A 19,790-nucleotide genomic window follows, 5' to 3' on the forward strand; every position below is an offset into this window, starting at 1 on the left:
TTCAGCTCCTTATGAATAAAATTTGGAGGAAAGCAAAAACAAGCCTAACAGTCACTTTTAAGACTTAACTTCCCCAACTTCCATTACGTAAAATCCCTCCATCAATTTGGTCTAAACATTTTCAAGACAAAGGAGGAGGGAAAAGGGAGGGCTCACTATCCCACTCCCAAGAAGTTACAGGCTAAAAATGAGGAGGGATGTGAACCCTACGAGTTAGTAGACTGGTTACAGAGTTCTAGGAAATTCCATTCTTTTGTGGCTTTTAATGAACTATAAGAACTACTAACATAATGGGAGAAAAGACCTGAAAAATATTATATGATATGATACATGTTATGATTCAGGGTGTGTGTGTGTGTGTGTGTGTGTGTGTGTGTGTGTGTGTGTGTGTAAAATCTCTCTTAATCCTTAGTTAAAAATCAGAATTTAGCTATTCACACAGCAACAGCTGCTGAAATGCCAAGGAGACAACCAGAGATTACAGATTAGCCTGTATAGTGAGCAAGCATTTATACATATCCCCCTCTCCCCCCACACCCACCCACACCCCTCAGCTGCATGCTCCAAAGACCATAATTTAAACAGGCTACTATTATCTATCCATAAAGATTAAGAATGGCTTTAGAAGACTACAACAGGATATACATGGCCAGATTTTTATGAACTGATTGCTAAAGAATAGAAATTTGGCAGCTAGCTAAGCAATAATATTGTAACCCAGTGTTCCTTAATATTTTATGTGGCAACCTATTTCCAGCTATCCCATTCTTGAGAGTTTCCATAAACTCAAAATGTCCCTTCCAAAATGCCCCATTCTATAGCTGCATATTTTTAGCATTAGACTAGGAATGAAATCTTCTAACCCCATTTACAAAACCTAGAGGTCCTATCACAGTCCCTTAAAATTGCTTTTTTAAAAAAAGAGAAAGAAACAGCTGCTTAAGCTCTTCGAATATTAAAGTTGCCCTGGCCCCTGGATGAAAGGAGGGTTGGAACTACAGGTAAGTTTACAGCACAAAAAGATGGATAGGAAACCTCATATACAAATTAAATGTCCACAGATTGGATATAAGAAGGACAAAGAGAGAAATGCAGCAAGGCTGTAGAACTGAAAATCCAGTTTGATAGTGAACACCTACTCTACATACTTCTCTGCTGGGCTCTGGGGATACAGAGACAAAAAAGAAAAGAAAAGAACAGTCCCTGTCCTCAAGGATCTTATGGTCTACTGGGGGAACCAGTAGGTACAGAGGTCAATAAAATTAAAAATTTATAAACAAAGTACCAAGCACACACAAAATTATTGGGGATGGGGAGTTTCAGAACAGGGAACTAATGCCTAGGGAAAACAGGAAAAGCTTCTTGATCTGATCCGAGGGGATCTAGGTTCTTAGGGCCAAAAGGAGGAGAGAGGACATTTCAGGAATGAGAGACAGCTGATGCCAAGGCACAGAGCAGGAGGTGGAATGTTGAATATGGGGAACAGCAAGAAGTCCATTTTGGCTTGGATGCAGGGGAAATGACATGTAATTAGCTTAGGAAGAGAAGTTGGATTGAGACTATGACGGATCTTAAAAGGTAACCTAAATATGTAGTATATCTCCAGGACTTTCTTTCTGATTGAATCCTTTCCACTCCAGAAACAATCTATTTAATTCACATTGCCCAAAGTCCCATGGGGATCTCCACGTGATATCAATAACCTCCATAGAAGAACCCCAAAGCAGCCATACCCTTGGTATATTGTAAAACAACTGGAGTAATAAGCAAACCCCTGAAGGCTACATCAAATGGCAAGAACCAAAGGGTCCTGATGGCCTGTTAAGTTTAAAATTTAATATGCTTGGGATAAATGCATCTTATATGTGTGCAGATCAATAAATGGACTTTTGGAGGAATAAATAAATAGGGCTCTTAAAAAGGCTGTGTAGCAAGAGAGAATGAATAATCAAAAGCTTACAGAAGTAATACTTGGGATATTAGCTCCAAATCAACACACAACCAAACTAGATAGACTAGATTATATAAGGCAGGTTTTACACACAAGGACAAACCAAAATACATAGACACAATAACCCAACAAATCCTGAATTCTGAATTTGTGGGCTTGTCTTCCAGCTTCTCATTAAGAACAAAACACTAAAACTCCTAACCAGAGTAATTTTACACAGGCATAAGATACAAGTGACTTGGACCACTGTACCCTTAACTTCAAGGGGAAAAGAATGCACACCAAACAAACAAAAAAATAATAATGATAGTCTAAAAAAACAAACAAACAAATAGATGGATAGATAAATGCATAAATAAACTATTGCTTTTTTTTTTTAAACTTGAGTTTCAGTAGTCCATTATTCACTCCTTAAGTCACGGATATAAGGATTTTGTAGAAAACCTCTTTGTTCTTGGTTTGTGGATCTCTATACATATTTCTCTTTAGAGGATGTGAAGCCTCCCCTTCTAGTGGGCAGCTAGGTGGCTCAGTGGATAGCACTTGCCCAGAGTCACTTAGCTGGCTAAGTGTCTGAAGTTGGATTCGAACTTAGGAAGATGAGTCTTCCTAGCTCCAGGTTAGGCACCTACCTAGTTGCCCTGGCTAACAGAACTTTCCTTCTTCTCAAATCTTATGCTTGTTAGTAATACACCCCATTTTAAAGTAAATTGCTTTAAAAATATTGGGACTCAGGAGCCTCATCTTGGCTCACATTTTCTCCCTGCTCATAAGAGTGACCCAGGATTGGTCATTTTCTGTCTCTGGACTGAATTTTTTTTTATCTGAAAAAAAGGGGAGGATTAAGTGATCCCTTAGTTCCCTTTCTGTTGTACCTCAGGTAAATCAAGTCACATTTCTATCCTACTTCTTTAGGGTACTGGAAAGAAATGTACAAACATGTTTTAACCTTTCATAGCAACTCTATCTCCACAGATAACAGGATAGCAATAAACTATTCTGGCTTCAATCAGGCCTCATTCCCTCTCTCCATTCTATAAATCACTTCTGGCAGGTAGCTGGGAAGCAGCTGCTAAGGATAACTTTGCTCCGGAGTACAGGAAGCCACCTTTTAACCCGCCTGCTGTTGTTTGTCTATGTGAACTGTGACAAAGGAACAGATGATACGAGCAACATACCAACTGTGGAGAGGATCTGGTCAGAGCTAAAGGAAGCCTGCTCAGACCCTCAGCATACCAGTCATTGCATGAAGGTAAACTGCTGCTGAGCCTCTTTTCAAGCCAGGCAGGGCTTCTTGGTTTCTCTTGTATGCATTGTGTTCATTCTTAGCTCCAAGCTTTTTCTCGTTGGATCACACATTTAAAGGCTCTATGGGACCTTAGAGATGATTAAACCTAACCCTCTTCTTTTACAGAGGAGGAGACTGAGGACCAGGGAAGGTTAAGTGATGGTCCCAACACTAAGGACCAGGGAAGGTTAAATATTTCCAAGACTCTGAAGACCAGAGAAGGTTAAAGGATATTCCCAAGACTGAGGACCAGGAAAGTTTAAGTGATATTCCCAAGACCTCAGAATTTGAAGTCAGAATCTCTAACTCTAAATCCCTCCTTCAAGGCTCAGCAAATGTTTCACCTCCACATCTTCCCCCACCATAACCTCAAGCCCATATCAATCTGTCCCTTCTTTGAACATCTAACCATGCTCAATTATACATCTTCTGTGTCTAAAAAAAAACAAATCAAAACTCGACTTATTTTATATTAGTCTTCTTCACCTAACAAGAGGGCAAAGATTCCTTATCTTCTTACACATTTGTAATTACTTTTGTGTAATCCACAGCCCTTGGCCAAGTAGGCTTATAATAAAATATTTGTTGTTTGACGTTAAATGACAGTATAAATTACAGAAAGCAACTGATTGGACCCTAACACAATTAATCAAAGCCATGCTAAAATGCCTTTCCCTTTACAACCTTTGTCTTAAACCTTTATTCTCTCTTTGTCTTTTTATTTAAATTTTAAAAAATTTACTTGATTTTAGAGCAGATTTTAAAATTATTTTTAGTTTCAAATTCTCTGCCTCCATTTCTTCCACCCATTGAGAAGGCAGGAAAAACAAAATCCATTGCAAATATGTAGTCATGCAAAACAGATTTCCACATTAGCCAAGTTAAAAAAAAAAAAAGGAAAAAGAAAGAAATCTATCCCAAAGCTACATAAGGAAGTTTATTTAAAGGAAAGTGAGGAACCCCTGGAGGATGCTGGGATTGCTGGTCCTTGTGATATTATCTATACCTACTACAATATCATACCCCCAAAATAAGAAATTAGAATGGATAAAAATATGAAAGGACACATATCCTCATTGATAGTTTTTGAAAAGAAGAATCAAATACATGCTGAAAGTGTTATTGCATGCCTGTAACTGGAACCCATAAATGGAATCCTTTTGATTCTTCATCCAATTATCTGAAAAAAACCCAATGGACCTTAAGTGCACTTACTGTAAAAACGTCGTCGTCTCCAAGCTCAGCTTCATTATGGATTGTTGAAGAAGAAGTTGTAGATCCTAGAAAGGAGAGGGGAAAACATATATATAAAGAAAAGTTGACCACAAGGAATGCAACATGCTTTCAAGAATAAGGTCAGTTTAGCCAACATTCTACTGTGTGTCTTTGGCCAAAATGGATCAACATTAATAAAATACTAAAATTGAGCAAGCATTCTATACTTTCAGTCTCAAGATCTGTGATTTCACTGGCATATATAGCCCTTTCTATTGGTGTAGATTGTAATCACCTCTGTATTTTGGCAGATGGTCTCCATAAATCATGGTAGACAAATAAATGGCCATTCTGGAGCAACTCTCTAGTGATGAACCCCCAAGATCTGAGGTAAGCATGTCAAATGAGACACCCAACCCAATTCATTATTGGGTCTGGAGTCCTACTAGGACCTTTCACTGTTTAATTTGCTGAGAGAGCATTTGAGATTCCAAGGATTATTGCTAAGTCATGACGAGGAATCAGAGCAGAACTTTACTTACGCCTGTTAACAAGCAGCACTGGTCTGGTCATTAATGACCTGTTTGACCTTAGGCAACCTCTCTGGACCTGGGTTTTTTTGTTTTTTTTAAAACTCTTACCTTCAACCTTGGCAGAAGAGTGGTAAGGGCTAGTAGTCAATGGGGGTCAAGTGACTTGCTCAGGGTCACACAGCTGGGAAGTGTTTGAGGCCAGATTTGAACCTAGGACCTCCCATCTCTAGGCCTGGCTCTCCATCCACTGAGCCACCCAATTTCCCCCTCTGGACCTGTTTTCTGATGGAGTAGATTGAGGGAAATGGGTTTAATGATTTTTGGGATCACTTCCAGGTCCAAACATTCTAGGATTTTTAAAAGCCAGATTATACTGACTCTTATGACTTAGAACTAAGGATCTCTGGCAAAGGTTGAAGATTGGATTTCTGGATCCTTAACCCCATTAGTTCTTTTGTTGGTACTTAAAATTCTGGGGATTTATTTATACTCTACTATCTTTGGCTAAAAACTGGAGGCATATTACAAAAAACAAACAAAAAAAACACAGATTATTTAATTGTGGAATAGGAATCAGCCTATGAAAGCTAAATTTATTTACATCTTCACATCTTTCTTCATCGTGGTATGCAAGTCTATGTAAATATTCTTAGAAAAGAGACTAAACAAAAAAAGCTTATATTTATAAGCAGGCACAACCTACTCTCTTTTCTTTTCTTATCAAGATTAATAATGTGTGGAGTAATTAAAAATGAAGTGGTTGGCAAGAAAAAATATACAAAATTATCAGTCTTTTATTCAGTCTCCTTCCCCTTCCCCTTTTGTAAGATGATTAAAAATTAAGCTCGGACCCTTTCCTTGGCAGGATTTTCAGGAATAATGATATTACATGTGGGACTTTGGGTAAGCCACTTAACTTGAGCCTCAATTTTCTAATCTGCGAAATGGAGGTGGGGCTGGACTATACCTGTCTCTCTCTATCATGATTTCACCTGAGCATCAGAATTCCTCTTTTTTAAAAGTCCATTTAAATTAAAGCAAATTAGAGATTCTACTGGGCAGCTAGATGGCACAGTGACTAAAGCTCTGGACCTGAAGTCAGCAAGACTCATCTTTCTGAATTAAAATAGGACCTCAGACACTTACTAGTTATATGACCTTGGGCAAGTCACTTCACCCATTTACCTTAATTTTCTCAGCTGTAGAAGGAAATGGAAAACTACTCCAGTGTCTTTGTCAAAAGAAACCCAAATGGGGTCACAAAGAGTTAAAACAACTGAAAAACAACTGCAGAAAGTCTGAGCTTGTTCTCCCAAATTTTAACAGAATTCTTTTCCCATCACCTCTTAAGGATTCCACTGTCTGAATTTAAAGGAGCTTAGCTCATTCAAACTCATTTTTCTAGCCAACCACCTATTCCTACTTATCAAGAATCCCTAATTATTTAGCTAATTAAGAATCTACTCACTACACAAGAGGCAACTCCTAACTACTAACCAAGTGCAACTGTATATAGTGTTGGATTTAGAGTCGGTAAGATCTGTGTTCAAATCTTGAGTCAATCATATACTAGCTGTGTGACCATAGGCAAGTCACTTCACCTCTCTCAACCTCATCTGCAAAATGGGGGAAATAACATCTGCTTCTCAGGGTTGTTTTGAGACTCAAAAGAGATGATATCTACAGTCTTTAGGAAATCTTAAAGAGCTACATAAATGTTAGTTATTATTAATGACAGAGATATGACCTGCCGTCCATTTCATAAATAATTTTAAAGGTATGTTTAAAGTTTAATTTAAAAAACAAACAGCCCTTACTTTCTGTCTTAATAACAACTCTAAGACAAAAGAGCAAGGCTTAAGCAAATGGGGTTAAGCGACTTTTCCAAGAAATGTCTGAGGCCATATTTGAACCCAGGTCCTTTTGATTCCAGGCCTGCCATTCGATCCATTAAATTATCTAGCTGACTCTTATACTTACATTATAAACATTTGCCTTTTGTGACAAACCTAGGTTTAGAAAATTAGTTTTAGTTTATTTTTTCAGTCACTGCACAGTTTTAGATAATACCAGTCTAAAGCACTTTTGTACTTAAATCATTTTGAGGCCAAATACTTAAAATTTTTTCAAATTCAAAGATATTTCATTTTCCTAATTACATGTAATAATAATTTTCAACATACATTTTGAGAAATTATAAGATCCAAATTGTCTCCCTCTTTTCCCAACTCTTGGAAATTGGTAAGCAATTTGATGAGGCCAAGTACTTTTCAAAAGGGTACTTTCATCCATCTCTTCCCCATACCCAATAATTTAGAGTTAAGAACATGCTATTCTTGCTCGTGCAGATCAACACAGTTTATTATAAGTATTTTTTACAAATATTATCTTCCAAAGGAAGTTCTGATTTGGCTATTCACGTATCATACTTAAATATGCTTTGCAGTGGGAAGAATCTGAGTTCTGCTCATTGAATGAGCTGGAAGGCAGATGTTCTGGAGGACTCTGCTTGGGTATCCTAGCCACCACATCTGAGAACCATGCTTAGTATTCTACTACAGGCAACCTTTAAGGGAATGAGGGTGACACGATTTAACAGATAGCAGTTATTTGGGATTAAATCCATAAACCTGATACTTTTTTAGGGAAAAAAGTAGAATATAAATTTTCTCTTTAGGAAGTAGTTTTAAAAAGTCTCTTATAAAAGAGAGATCTCTGGTAGAAGGGAAGCATATGGAGGAAAATATAAGTGGTTTTAAAAAAAGAACTTTTTAAGCTTTATTTTAAAATAGTATGGTTTTTTTAAAAAACAGACTCACAGCTACAAAAAAAGTTGATTCATTCTCCCCTATTTTTATAAACTAGCCAGTATGTCCCTTTGGAAAGCACAAAGGTTATGAGACCAATAAAAAAAATCAAAATTCCTTTTTGTTACTCATCCAGAGAGAACAACTATCTGTAAATTAGCAACCCATAGGATGTTGTTTATAAAATGTGAGGAAATAGATTAGACAACCTTTAAAGTCCTTTCCAACTCTAAAATTAAGATAACTATGCATGGGACAAGATATAGTAGTACTTCTTTATATTTTAGTCTCATGGTTGTCAACAGAAGAAGGAATAGTGGTCTTCTAGTTCATGCCCCAGCCTAAAAAGAATGCCACACAAAATTCTTTTAATTCAATGGGTGGGGTATATGATTTGGACATAAGGGGTAATATTATAATATTATATAATATAATATATTATATAATTATATGTATAATTATATAATTATAATAATTAAATTAGGGGAACAATGACTAGTTACCTGTCAGATATATGGAGAAGTGAAGAATTTATGAGCAAACAGGAGGTAGAGAACATTACAAACTGTAAATTAAGAATTCTGACTGTTAAATAAAAAGGATTTATACGCACAAAATCAATGCAACCAAGATTAGAAGGGAAAAAAACTGAAAAATTTTATAACAAATTTCTCTGATAAAGGTCTCATTTCTCAAATATATAAAGAACTAAATTAAATTTATAATACAAGCCATTCCCCAATTGATAAACAGTTAAAGTATATGAATAGGCAATTTTCAGATGAAGAAATCAAAGGTATCAATAACCATATTCTAAATTCCTCTTGACCTTAGAGAACTGCAAACTAACACAACTTAGATACCAACTCATACCTCTCAGATTGGCCAATATGACAGTAAAAGAAAATGATTAATGTTGGAGGGGATGTGGCAAAATTAGGACATTAATGCATTGCTGGTGGAGTTGTGAACTGATTCAATCATTCTGGAAGGCAAATTAGAATCATGCCCCAAGGGTTATAAAACAATGCATACCCTTTGATCCAGTAGTACCACTAGTAGGTCTAAATCCTAGAGAGATTAAGAAAAAAAAAGGAAAGGACCTACTTGTACAAAAATATTTGTAGCTGCTCTCTTTGTGGTGACAAAGAATTGGAAACTGAAGGGATATCCATCATTTGGGGAATGGCTGAACAATCCTCTACATAGGGCTCCATGTTTTGTAAGTCATTTTTTTCAAAAAGGAACAAATTTCTGCTACAGAGTAGAAATAAGTATAAGGGAAATGATAGGTCTGAGAGGTACAAACATCCTATCAGGTTATGTTATTATAAACGAGAAATAAGTATTTGCTATAAATCATGGGGGGTAGGGGAGGAATAGCACTGAAACTTTTAATAGTTTGCCAAATGTAGAGTTACTAGGATTATCTAAATAATGTTTAAATTATAAAATTAGTATAGGCGATTCTATAAAATAATGAACACAAGCTACATATCAACAACTCTTGCAGTCCAATAATGGTCAGGGGCCTTTTCTTAATAGAATATTACTATGAGCTTCTTTGGAGCCAGCAGTATATATCTCCGAACAGAGGCATTTTGGGGGATAGAACTAAAGTGAAATGTTTACAGGAATTCATTTCCAGACCTAACCACGGAACTTCAACCCATTCAATTCATCAAGAGTGCTTCCTGTCTTGTTTAAGTATCCCAGTGTCATTAGTAGCAATTGCAGAAAGGCCTTCTTACATTCTAACTTGCATTCCCTTATCATTAAGGTCTATTTTCTTTTTTGCTTTGAGGAAGGTCACTTCTCTATCTCTCTCAGGACCCATTCTAAGATCTCTTTGCTTCATTCAAGGTTCAGGTCATGTGTCACTCCTTCTGGGAAATGTCTCCCAATTTCCTTGGTTGTTTACACCTGTTCTATCTTCCTCAAATGATAAGAAATGTACTTAGCTGCATACATGTTGTAACTCTTAGAAGAGTTATAAATTTCTTGAGGACAGGGTCTGCTTTTTGTATATCTAGTGTCTGCCATGCAAAAAGTAAGTACTTAATAAATGTGACTGGACCAGGAGATAGTCTTTGCAACTAGCCATCTAATTCAGTCCAAGAGCACTGCAAAGAAATACTCTTCAAGCCAAAAACACAAACAAAAAAATAATTAAAAAATAAACAACCCAACAACAGCCACCAAACAAAGAACCCATTACCCCCAACAAAGAGCATAAAAAATGATTTTAAAAACCTGAAAATTCACATAATCCCACTGTGAAGTTAGCAGAGTCCAGTTAGAGAATCCAGTACCTTCGATCAGGTCTTCTATTGCTTTTCTCACTCCTCTGTCAAAGGCTCGTGCATCAGCTGGGCTTTGGAAAGTAAGCCCAAACTTTCTATTATCAACTTTCCAATGATGAAATGTTGGGTTTGCTTTCGTGTAGACCAAGTCTTTTCTTACATAGCATTCCAATACCACCTAAAGGATTTAAATACATAGGGATGGTTACAAGAGTTATTGCTTTAATGGAGTCTAGAAGCCTAGTGATCAAGAGATGCCATTATTGTCTTCTTTTCTGTCTTTGAACTCCAACAATCTAAAAAACAATAATAACAAAGCTATTTTTATTAATTGTTTCTCCTCTAGCTACTACTTTGTTTCTTTCTTCACTTTGGCTACCAAATTTCTCAAATGAATGCCTTGATATACTATCTTAATTTTCTTACCACCCACTTAACTCTCTACAATCTGGCTTCCCTCCCTTATCTCTCTACTGAAACTAACCTCTTAAAAGTCACCAATCAATCAACAAATATTTATTAGGCATCCACTATGTACCAGGCACTGTGGCACTCCACAATCTCTGCTCCACTTCTCACCCCAACTTTAAAGGCCTTTTCTTTAGCTTTTTGGTCCTTGTGGTAAAAGAGATTAACTTGGAATCAAGAAAATGTGGCTTAGAACTTTGTCTTTGACTCCACCTTTATGGTCAAATCACAACCTTCCTGGGTCTCAATTTCTTTATCTATAAAATGAGAATAATCCTAGTAGTATCTACCTCAGAGGACTTTTACGAAACTCATGTGAAATAATGTATATAAAGTTCTTTTACAAAAATTTAAGTACTACATGAGTATTAACATTATTAATTTTTCTACCATATTTGAAAGTGCTGACTTGAAATCCTCTCCTCCCAGGGGCAGAGAGGTGGTTTAGTGACTTGGGAGCCAGGTCTAGAGATGGGAGGTCCTAGGTTCAAACCTGGCCTCAGATTCCTAGCTGTGTGACCCTGGGCAAGTCACTTAACCTCCTTTGCTTAACCCTTACCATTCTTCTGCCTTGGAACCAGTATAGAGTATTGATTCTAAGATGGGAGGTAAGGATGTAAAAAAGAAAAAGAAATTCTCTCCTCCCATAGCTTCTGAGATACCAAATTCTTCTAGTCCTATTAATAAGCAGCATTATTTATCTATCTGCCCCTACTCAATTTCCTTCATAAGTTCTCTTCCTTCTATTTTCATTCATCTAGTCTCAAGGTCTCAGTTTTCATCTCTGTACTAATAACGTCACTCTAATCTTTAAAACTTGTCCTTTCTTCACATCCAACTACCTACTGATAGGGCTGCCTTGGTCAAATCCCATACTTTTATTCCCCTCAGTTACATTTAAAAACAATTTTTAACATTTTTTTTAAAAAGTTGAGTACCAAATTCTCTCCATCCTATCTTCCTTGAGATAGTAAGCAATCTGATATAGATTTTATATGTGCAGTCACATAAAACATTTTTCCATATTAGTCCTTTTGTGAGAGAAAACAAAAAATACAAACAATTCTTAAGAAAGTGGAATATGGTATACTTTGGTCTCCAATCCCATACCTTTAAAAATGAATTTGCTATTTTCTTTTTCTTAACTTGTTTTTGGTCTCTGTCATTATTACACTACAATATTACCTGCTACCCAGGCTCAAACTTGGGAGTCATCTTTGTTTTATCTGTCTCCTTATTTCTCTGATATTCAATTATCTGCCAGAAACTATCAATATTTCCTTTGGAATTTCTTTGGAATTCAGACTTTCCTTTCTATCCTCATTGATGATTTCTGGTTCAGGCTTTTATTACTTGGACATTGGACTAAACAGCTTTCTAACTGGTATCTCTAACTCTAGTGGCCATCCCTCCCTCCCACTTATGATAGTGGTATATCATATCATATCTTCTCTTCCTCTAAAAACAGTGAGACAAAGTAATGGGTTCTTTCTAGTCTGTAATTGACCATGTCAACTAGGGTAAGTCATTCAGTCTTTCTGAAGGTGTTTTCTTATCTGTGAAACCAGGGAAGATAAATATCAAATTATTGGGATCAAATAAAATCATTTATGAGAAATGCTCTATGAGAAATAAAGCCTTATGAGAAAAAAAATTATGATAATGAAGCAGGATGGACACAGCATCTTGCATCAAGTTCATTCCTGATTCTGGGTCAACTGTTGATCCTGTTACATGAAAACATACTCTCCTCTCTGAATCCTACCCTTTCTTTGAGGTTCATGCTAAGACCATCTCCTCAATGAAACTGTCCCTGACTATCCTAGCCTTCACTGATTTTCATTTCCCTAAGAATTAAATAGGATCACAAATTTGAATCTCTAAGAGCCTTCATGCCATTTTGCCCAAAACACTTGTTTTATCGACAAGGAAATAGAACTCTAGAAAAATCAAGTAAATTGCCTAATGTCCTATAGGTAGTAAGAAAAGAGAGGTGAGATTTTTAACTTGGGTCTTCTGATGCCAGATCTAACATGCTTTCCATGGTGCTTCTAGATGTCTATACATTTTGATTGTACCATATGATTAAGACTTAATTATGGGGGCATTTAAGTGGCTTAGTGGATTGAGAGCCAGGTCCACAGACAGGAGGTCCTGGGTTCAAATTTAGTCTCAGATATTTCCTAGCTGTATGCTGGGCAAGTTCTTAATCTCTAATGCCTAACCTTTACCACTCTTCTGCCTTAGAAACAATACTTAGTATTGATTCTAAGATGGAAGATATGGTATGTCAAGTTATAATTATTTCATGTGTATTAACTTTGTGTTCTAAGCAGGTGAGTTCTTTGAAGATGGACCATTTCCAAGTTTTAATTTCTATCCTACTACTTATCATGATGCTCAGCACTCAAGAAATACTTACTGATTAAATAAATTACAATCTTCTAAAGTTGTTTTGAATAAAAAACCATTTTAAGTAGGTAAAAGAAAATTTCTTTTCTGTTGTTGCTTTCAAAACATTCTATTTTTTTCCCCATAATGTATTAAGACCTTGATATTCTGACTGCGATGAGGATTCTGCTTAGCTATGTAATCCCAATGCCGAATTGGTCATGTTAACAATAAAAATATAAGGAATTAATTTAGATGAACTTGTTATTTGTTTTAGAGTTATTATTTATTTTAATTTTGAATTATTTAAGGAGAATTATTCAAAATTATTTAAAGAGAAGTCTAGAGTGGAAGGGTCCATAAACTGATAACGGCAAAAAGACAACCTGGAATCTGTTAGAAGTTCTCTTTGAAAAAAAGAATTTTGGGGGTGTGTGTGGTGGTAATTTAGTACCTCAAAACATCAGGAAATCAATTCTAGATACTTAGAGTTGAAAGAAATTTTTCAGAAAAACTAGTCTGGGACTCCTTCATTCCAATAGTGAGGAAAAACTCTGTTCCAATAGGGCAAAGAAGCCTGGATAGTCAGGCAACTGGTGGTAGGTAGCTAAACCTACCATAATTTATTAATAAATAAAATTCTAAGATGGACTGGAAGTTATGAGAGTTTATTGTTATCAAATGAGATAATATGTAGAAAGCATTCCAAAAACTTCAAAATACTACATATATGTGCAATTAATAATATGATATATATGGAAATGCCTCTGATAACAGATTAGCAACTGCTCTGTAATTGAGTGTTACAGTTTTGCTCGGGGACGGAGGTTTGGATTTAACATTGATTTTAGAGCTATTGTGTATATCAAAGGCAGGCTCTTTTCCATTATTCCAAGGTTAGCCCCTCTATCTGCTGGTTAATGCTCACTACTACTTTTAAAATTACCCAAAGATACCCTTTTTAAAAACTTAAATCAACAAACTTTTTTTTTTTGAGTGCTTACTATTCACAAAGAGCTTGCTTGGTATGGAACAGTGAGTACAAAACAAAGGGAAACAACTTTAGCTCAGGCTGGTCTGTGTCTAAAGAACAATAAATTCAGAATTAGTGAAGTCTAAATTAGGGATTTCTACTGTTAAAAATTCCTGTGCAATTTAAAATTTTTTCAAGAGCCTCTAGATGAAGTCTTAAAAAAGCAAACAAACCAACTTTAATAACTCTTTGCTTTCCTCATAATTTCAGAGAGAGAAAAATTATCCTTTGGCTGAAATTTTCCATGCTTAGATTCAACCCAAAGGTCAATTCTCCTAGGAAAATTTAAGTTGAAGTTGGTCCAGTTATTTGAATTATGTGAACAGAAAGGGGAAAAAATCCACCATAACAAGCAACAACTTCCCTTTTGAAGAAGAAAAAAAAATCAACTTAAGAAACTGGGAATAATAATAAACTGGTCATCATGTCCATTTTGCACTATACGCTACTCCATATTCATTCATTCTTTGTGCTGGCATTCCCATTCTTCTTTGGCATGTTTAATTCCTACCCATTTTTTTAAACTTTTACCTTCTGTCTTAGAATTGATACTAAGTATGAGTTCCAAGGCAGGAGGGAGGCAAGAACTAGGCAACTGAGGTAAAGTGTTACAGTCACCCAGCAAGGAAATATCTGAGATCACATTTGAACCTAGAATTCCCATCTCTAAACCTGGCTCTCTCTCCATTGAACCACCTCGCTCTGCCCACTACTGTTCTTTAAGGCCCAATTCAACCACCACCTCTCTTTCAATTCCCAACAGTTTCTCTTGGGTCATTATAGTTTTTGCACCAACCATATGCAGGTATCATGCATTATTCTGCATTGAAACTGTGCTTTACACATAGTAGGTACTTCATATATGTATGAATTGAATTGTGTACGTATGTATGTATCATAATCATGAAGCTCTTTCTCCATCCCTCCAGGCTCTGGTAGAGAATTTTTTTATCCCATCTAATCTTCCCCAGAACCAACAATAGAACTCTATTACATTAAATGCTTTTTGGGTGAGAGGCCAAGAAATACCCTTTGTATAATTAACACTAAAAAGAATGTTTTAATATTAAAATTAAGTAATTATCATGTTAATATGAAATGTAAAGGGCAGCCAATGCTGTCTTTACTGAACACCTTTGCTGTACTGTTTTTGGCACATATATATACTATTTTAGTTCAACTAAAGTTATATGAAAAAAATCTAGATTTCCAAAAATGAATGTAAAACATTTGGAGGAAACTGATTTCTTTACCAATCCTTCCTCTCAAACAATTCCTCAAACGAATCAATGAACTTTCTTAATATTTCCCAAATAGGGTTCTACTTACAAAAATCTAATTTATGCACAATATTTCAGTAACAGAACCATTGCTTGAAATGAGGGATGCTAGCACCCAATATTTAAAAGCTTCGAGAAACTGTTAAAATAGAAATCTTTTGATCCGTAGCTAAAATTGTTTCTCTCTCCTGACTACTTTTAAAAAAAGGAAAAATGGCTGCAAAGGAACATTCGGATTGAAAATTCAGCATATACAAAAATCAGAAATGCAAATGTCAACATTCTCAGAACAACATTAACCTGCTCATTATTGTTTAGACTTGTTATGTATATTATATATGCTTCCTATGTAATACACTGCACGAGTTGAGAATTTTGGCTCTTTTCTGGCTTCTGAAAGTAAATTTCCAGTACATAATAGGCAACAAACATGATGAGTGTTAAAGCTGCCTAGGAGAACTTCATAGCTTTTTCATAAACAGTATTGCTAATTTAAAGTAGATTTTAGCATTCAACATATTTTTAGTTTCTATAACACTAAAGTACCTTCTTCAAAGAATCATGGGAGGAAGCAGATGCCAATAGAAGGTTGATTTGGCTAATTTTCTTGTTACTGCTTTTTTTCCCTCCAAAACATGTTTTATTCATTAATTTCGTGCAATAAAAGCTACACTGTCTTTTAGGTAAACATCTATTTGGGAGGAACACTGTGCCAGGAGACAACCTGCCCCCACATTTTAACTCTACCAATCCAACTCGGGAATAGCTCACTCTGAATAATGCATTAGTTTTCAAAGCTCTCACTGTCACTGGGCCATACAATGTGACTGACTTCATCAATGCTGGAAGGTCTGACCTATGAATGGGGAGTCTGCCTAATTTCACGAAGATGGCAGAAGTTCTAAACGTGATAGGGGTGAAGGAGAACAACCTAGACATTTGAAAACTTAGCCTCAGCTGAGAAAAGTTGTTCAGTTATAACTAAAGCTACTTTGGGATAAGGCAAGGGCTCTTAACCTGAGATGTGTGATCTTTAAAAAAATATTCTGACAGTGGTATTGAGAGATAATTGGCTTCCTTTGTAATCCTCAAGAATTTTATTTTGTGCATTCACAAATATTCTGAGAAGGAGGCCACTGGCTTTAGCAAACTGTGAAAAGGGTCGACAGCACAAAAATGGCTAAATACCTCTAGACTAGTGCTCCCAAACTTTTCTGGCCTACCGCCCCCTTTCCAGAAAAAATATTACTTAGCCTCTTGGAAATTAATTTTTTAAAAATTTTAATAGCAATTAATAGGAAAGATAAATGCACCTGTGGCCATCACCGCTCCCCTGGGTTGCTGCAGCACCCACTGGGGGGAGGTAATGCCTACTTTGGGAATCACTGCTCTAGATTAAGGTATGACAGATAAAGAAGCCTTTATCTGAAACAAAGGTCTTATGTGTGCAATCTGGCCTTGGCTTTGGAGTGTAACTCCTGAAAATTTTCTCCCAAGAATTAGATATTAAGAAAAAGGGAGAAACAAAAAGGGGGAAGGAGTTGAGGAGAAAAGTTTTTCTTTTCAAGAAAAAAAAAAGGGGTTGTTAACAATTTAATCCATAAATCTTCTGTCATTACCAGTTTGTCTTTCTGCCGTTCCCCATGGATGAGAAAACCGCTTCTTCCGTTGCCATCGGGGGGCATGACCTTGCAGACACCAACTCGACTGATACCCCCTCCTTCTTGAGGTAACCATCCCCCACTGGAGTCATCTCGGGTCATAACCACAGCTTTGACACGAACAATATAGCTGTCACTGAAACGACAACAGCAAACAGAACTTGGTAAGGTAAGTTTGTTAGCAGCTCTGCCTCCTGCAGACTCCACATGACAAACTCTTTCAGTGGACCCAGCAAGCAACATCCCAAACAAGACTTAAGTATAAAAGCTTACACTACGGAAAAGCAACCTGGCATAGTGTAGAGAATGTGGAAGAAACATGTATCTGATTCCTATCTCCGACACTTACTGAGATCATGGGCAATTCATTTGATTTCTCAGCCCCTTTTCTTAGGTAGAGAATGGATATAATACTTGCACCGATATCCGCTTAGGATTGTTGCAAGGAACAAATGAGATGATACATATAAAGCTCTTTGTAAACCTTAAAGTGCTATTGAAATGACAGCTATAAGCAGAAATCCAAGATCCATTTCTGTTTAACCTGGTTCATGATTATGTAATTTATGTTTGCCAAGGTAATTTTACTTTTAATAATGGATACTCACATGGCTTTTAAACTCCTATGTATAAAGAATAACTAAATATACATTCTATCATTTGCTTCTCGGAACAATCCTGTGAAGTAGTTATTACAGCTCTTATTATCATTCCCATTTTAAAGAGAGTTTCAGAAAGGTTAGAGGCGGGTAGTGAGGTACTACAGGGGAGAGAGTGCTAGCTAGTGTTGGGAATCAGGAAGTCCAGGGTTCCAACCCCGTCTCAGGAAAAAAAAACTAGTTGTATCATCCTGGGCAAGTTGCTCAATTTCATCAGCTGGAAATATGGGAATAACAATAGCATCTACTACCCAGGGTTATCTCAAGGATCTAAGGAGATAATGCTTGCAAAGCACTTTGGGAACCTTTCAAAGCTTTATAAATAAATGCTGGCTATGATCAAGTGACTTGTCCATGGTCTACAAAGTTAGTAGGTATTAAAAATGGATTTGAACCCAGGTTTCTCCAAATTCTAGGACCACTGTGTGTTCTTTCTATTAAAATAATACAATTAACTTCTTTAAAGGCAGAGATAGAAGCTTTTAAATTTCCCCCTCTCTAAAACAAGGAGAGCAGGCCCAGAGACAGGAAGTCTCAGGTTCAAATTGCATATCAGACACTAAATTTGTTAAAAAGGAAAATTCCTTATTCAATTTTTCCACTATTATAACAAAAAGACAGTTGCTTAAAATCACTATAAAATTCAATTCCTTAATGATTCTTACTTCATATTTTAAATCTTATGGCCACCTGAATATATATATATATATGTATATACATACATATATATATATATATACACACATCTGTTTTAAAGTTTAAATGGAAACTTGTATGGCCTGTTTATTTTTTGAGTACAAACTCTGAGAATATAACCAGTTACTATGTTTTACATGGCATCTATAAATTATACTACTCAGCTTGACTTTCCTAAAAAGGAAAGTCAGACAGACTTTAACCCTTAAAATTAGACTTTACAAAAACTGATTCTCAACATTTCAGAAATCTAGTATGTTTTGATATAAGATTACAAGGATGATAAACATTCAAATCAAAAGCAAATCACAAAACAGTTTATATAGCTTACAAAACGTTTTCCTTCAAATATCTGCTCTACAACATAGCCTTCTGTTTACTATTTTATTTGCTAGTCTAAATAACTTTATTTCACAACAAGTTACTCTGAAAACCTGCCAAAATCTGCTTCTTCCAGAGACCAAATTCAGCCTTTTCTCATTCTTTGTCACATTTTGGAAAAAATTATTTATTTCTGCTAGATCATCAAATTGGTAATTTGCCTTTTTGCATATGATGGCCAGTCTAGCCACATTTCATATAAATCAAAGGTGAAGTATATACTCAGTTACTTTTGCAAAAATTTATCTTCAATTATTTTTTATTAAATAGAAAATGTTTAATAAAAATAGGTTTACAAATGTCACAATAGTTTTGCTAATCAAGCTATTTTCCCATTTCGTTGAAGGGAAAAGAGAATAATAAAATGTAAATGCTTGTCCATGGTCAGAGATCAAATTGGGAGCAAGGTCCAACCAGAGTGAATCTCTTTCCTTGTGTATATATGCAGAGCAAAATGGGGGAGGGGGGGAAGAAAGGAGCTCATTATTTGCAGATAATTCTGAGAACTAGGATAGTGTGAAATCTGTATTCAAATGTATAAAAAAAAAAAAGAAAAGAAAAACTTCTGGCAGCATTTTCCTGCAAAAATGTATAGAATTACTATGGTCTAGGGGAAAGGCTGCCCTTGCTAATGGAAAATGAAGTGGAAAACGGATGCAATTATCTGGGTAATTCACACTGAAAAACAGGGTTTTTGACTCATTGGCCTTGACTGTCCAGGAAAAATCAGATTAGGAGGGTGGATTAATTCTCTAGACCCTAGGCTTTGTTTACCACTTCTCTGACTTGCTGATATTAAGAAACTCTTACTTTCTCTCTCTACCCACATCAGTTACACACAAACTTTTCCATGTTTTTTGGGGGGTATCTATCCCACAGTGGCTTAGAAAAGACTCACTAAGTAAGGTATTTCCCAGTTAACCACACTGCCTTCCTAATCCTATATGAATGTTACTGGTTCATTTTGACAGGAAATTACTAAAATTTAGAACGCAAGCCATACACATCTCTTGTTTAAACATGACCTGACTTTAATGGGCTTCAGCAACTAGGGGAATCTTTTTATATCGTGGGGTAAGAAGAGAGGAGATTAAGGGTATAAAAAAAGTTTATATAACTTGAAT

The 19,790-nt window shown here is 36.0% G+C and overlaps 1 protein-coding gene across 1 annotated transcript in view; it reads right to left on the reverse strand.

Annotated features, from left to right (window-relative positions):
• SPRED2 (sprouty related EVH1 domain containing 2) overlaps positions 1-19,790 on the reverse strand; it is a 75,386-nt gene that overhangs the window by 26,043 nt on the left and 29,553 nt on the right. The window contains exons 2-4 of the mRNA XM_044659483.1: positions 16,889-17,066; positions 10,107-10,275; positions 4,455-4,519 (exon numbers count right to left, since the gene is read on the reverse strand). Of these exons, the coding sequence (XP_044515418.1) occupies positions 4,455-4,519; positions 10,107-10,275; positions 16,889-17,066 (412 nt within the window). The remainder of the gene's footprint in view (positions 1-4,454; positions 4,520-10,106; positions 10,276-16,888; positions 17,067-19,790) is intronic.

This window comes from Gracilinanus agilis, chromosome 2 (assembly GCF_016433145.1).
Source record: "Gracilinanus agilis isolate LMUSP501 chromosome 2, AgileGrace, whole genome shotgun sequence".
Taxonomy (NCBI): Eukaryota; Metazoa; Chordata; class Mammalia; order Didelphimorphia; family Didelphidae; genus Gracilinanus; species Gracilinanus agilis.